The sequence below is a fragment of the Solanum stenotomum genome, chromosome 8 (genome assembly GCF_019186545.1).
Source record: "Solanum stenotomum isolate F172 chromosome 8, ASM1918654v1, whole genome shotgun sequence".
Taxonomy (NCBI): domain Eukaryota; kingdom Viridiplantae; phylum Streptophyta; class Magnoliopsida; order Solanales; family Solanaceae; genus Solanum; species Solanum stenotomum.
This window is the reverse complement of record NC_064289.1, coordinates 50,991,674-50,992,944: the sequence shown is the minus strand read 5'-3', so window position 1 is coordinate 50,992,944 and position 1,271 is coordinate 50,991,674. Positions and strand designations below refer to the sequence as shown.

General features: G+C 44.8%; 1 protein-coding gene across 1 annotated transcript; it reads right to left on the bottom strand.

Moving 5' to 3' along the window:
* Positions 1-1,271, bottom strand: LOC125875241 (uncharacterized). The gene is made up of 3 exons (XM_049556343.1): positions 1,017-1,271; positions 550-734; positions 1-460 (listed from the first exon to the last, which is right to left on the bottom strand). The coding sequence occupies exons 1-3, from the start codon at positions 1,269-1,271 to the stop codon at positions 1-3; spliced, it is 900 nt and encodes a 299-aa protein (XP_049412300.1).

Here is a 1,271-nt window from a genome sequence, read left to right as displayed (position 1 = left end):
CTAAGGAATTTCAAAAGATAAACTTGCTCTGGGGTCTAGCAAAGCAGAAACAGCAAAGTCAAAGACTCGAATCATACCAATGACAACATGTGGCGAATCCTCTTGCCCTTGGCGAATGTTGAATGCATAGAGGCGGTTTGCTCCTCCGCCCGTACTAGAAGTAGCTCCTCTAGGCACCATCCTGTCTGGGGGAGCAGCTGATGAAGATTGGACCCTACTTCCCAACTCTCCACTACTCTGCCTGTTCTTTGGACACTCTCGCATGAAATGCCCACTCTGACCACACTTGAAATAACCAATGGAGCCCTTACGACAAATACCTGACTGTTTCCTACCGCACTTGGTGCAGGCAAGAGGCTTACTACCCCTTGGTACCATACTGCCTTGAGGATAGGCAGGTCTAGCCTTGAAATTATAGGAATTTCTTTTGTACCCATCTTTGTTTTCAGGTGCAAGCGCACTAGCAGATAGTGGAGCATGTCCCTTCTGTTTCTGTGGGAGGGATGACTGATTAGCATCATTCTTTTGCTGCCTGAACTCGTCCCCTACTAAGCCCTCTTATCCTTAAACTCTTCTCTATCCTTCAACTTATCCTTCTCAACTTGTTGTAAATGGATTATAAATCTTGCTAGATCAATATCCCCTATCAGCATAACTGCCTTGCCTTCCTTGCTTGACTGACGAGACAACCCAACAACATATAAACTCATTTTACTCTTCATATCTGCCACCATCTCCGGAGCATAGCGGAAAAGTTGTGTGAACTTCAGACTGTACTCATGAACACTCATAGACTCCGGATTAAGGGAGAGAAACTCTTTGATCCTTGCTTCTCGCAACTCACGAGGAAAGAAACGCCCCATGAAAGCACTCTCAAACACAACCCAACTCACTACTGGCGCATCCTCAGCCCTATTATTTTTCCATTGATCAAACCAGATTCTAGCAACACCCTTCAATTGGTATGCAGCTAGCTCCACCCTGTCTGACTCAGCAATATGCATCACATCAAATACCCTTTTAAGCTCTTCAATGAAGTTCTCCGGATTCTCAGTGACACTTGAACCTGTGAAGCTTGGTGGGTTCATCCTTAAGAGTTCACAGATCTTTGAAGTATCAACCACTTCGTGTCGATTATCTCTCTGCCCAACATGATAGGTCGCAACTTGACTTAACATACGGATAGCTTCACGAAAATCAGCATATTTGATCTCTTCTTGGGTTTGCACTTCTTGGGCACTTAGTAACTCTTGTTCCTCAACACTCTTCAT

Coding starts and splice junctions, on each gene's coding strand:
- LOC125875241 (XM_049556343.1), bottom strand. CDS start 1,271: ATGAAGAGTGTTGAGGAACAAGAGTTACTAAGTGCCCAAGAAGTGCAA. Junction 735..1,016: donor TCATTGAAGAGCTTAAAAGG/GTATTTGATGTG, acceptor TATGCTCCGGAG/ATGGTGGCAGATATGAAGAG. Junction 461..549: donor TTTAAGGATAAGAGGGCTTA/GTAGGGGACGAG, acceptor ACTATCTGCTAG/TGCGCTTGCACCTGAAAACA.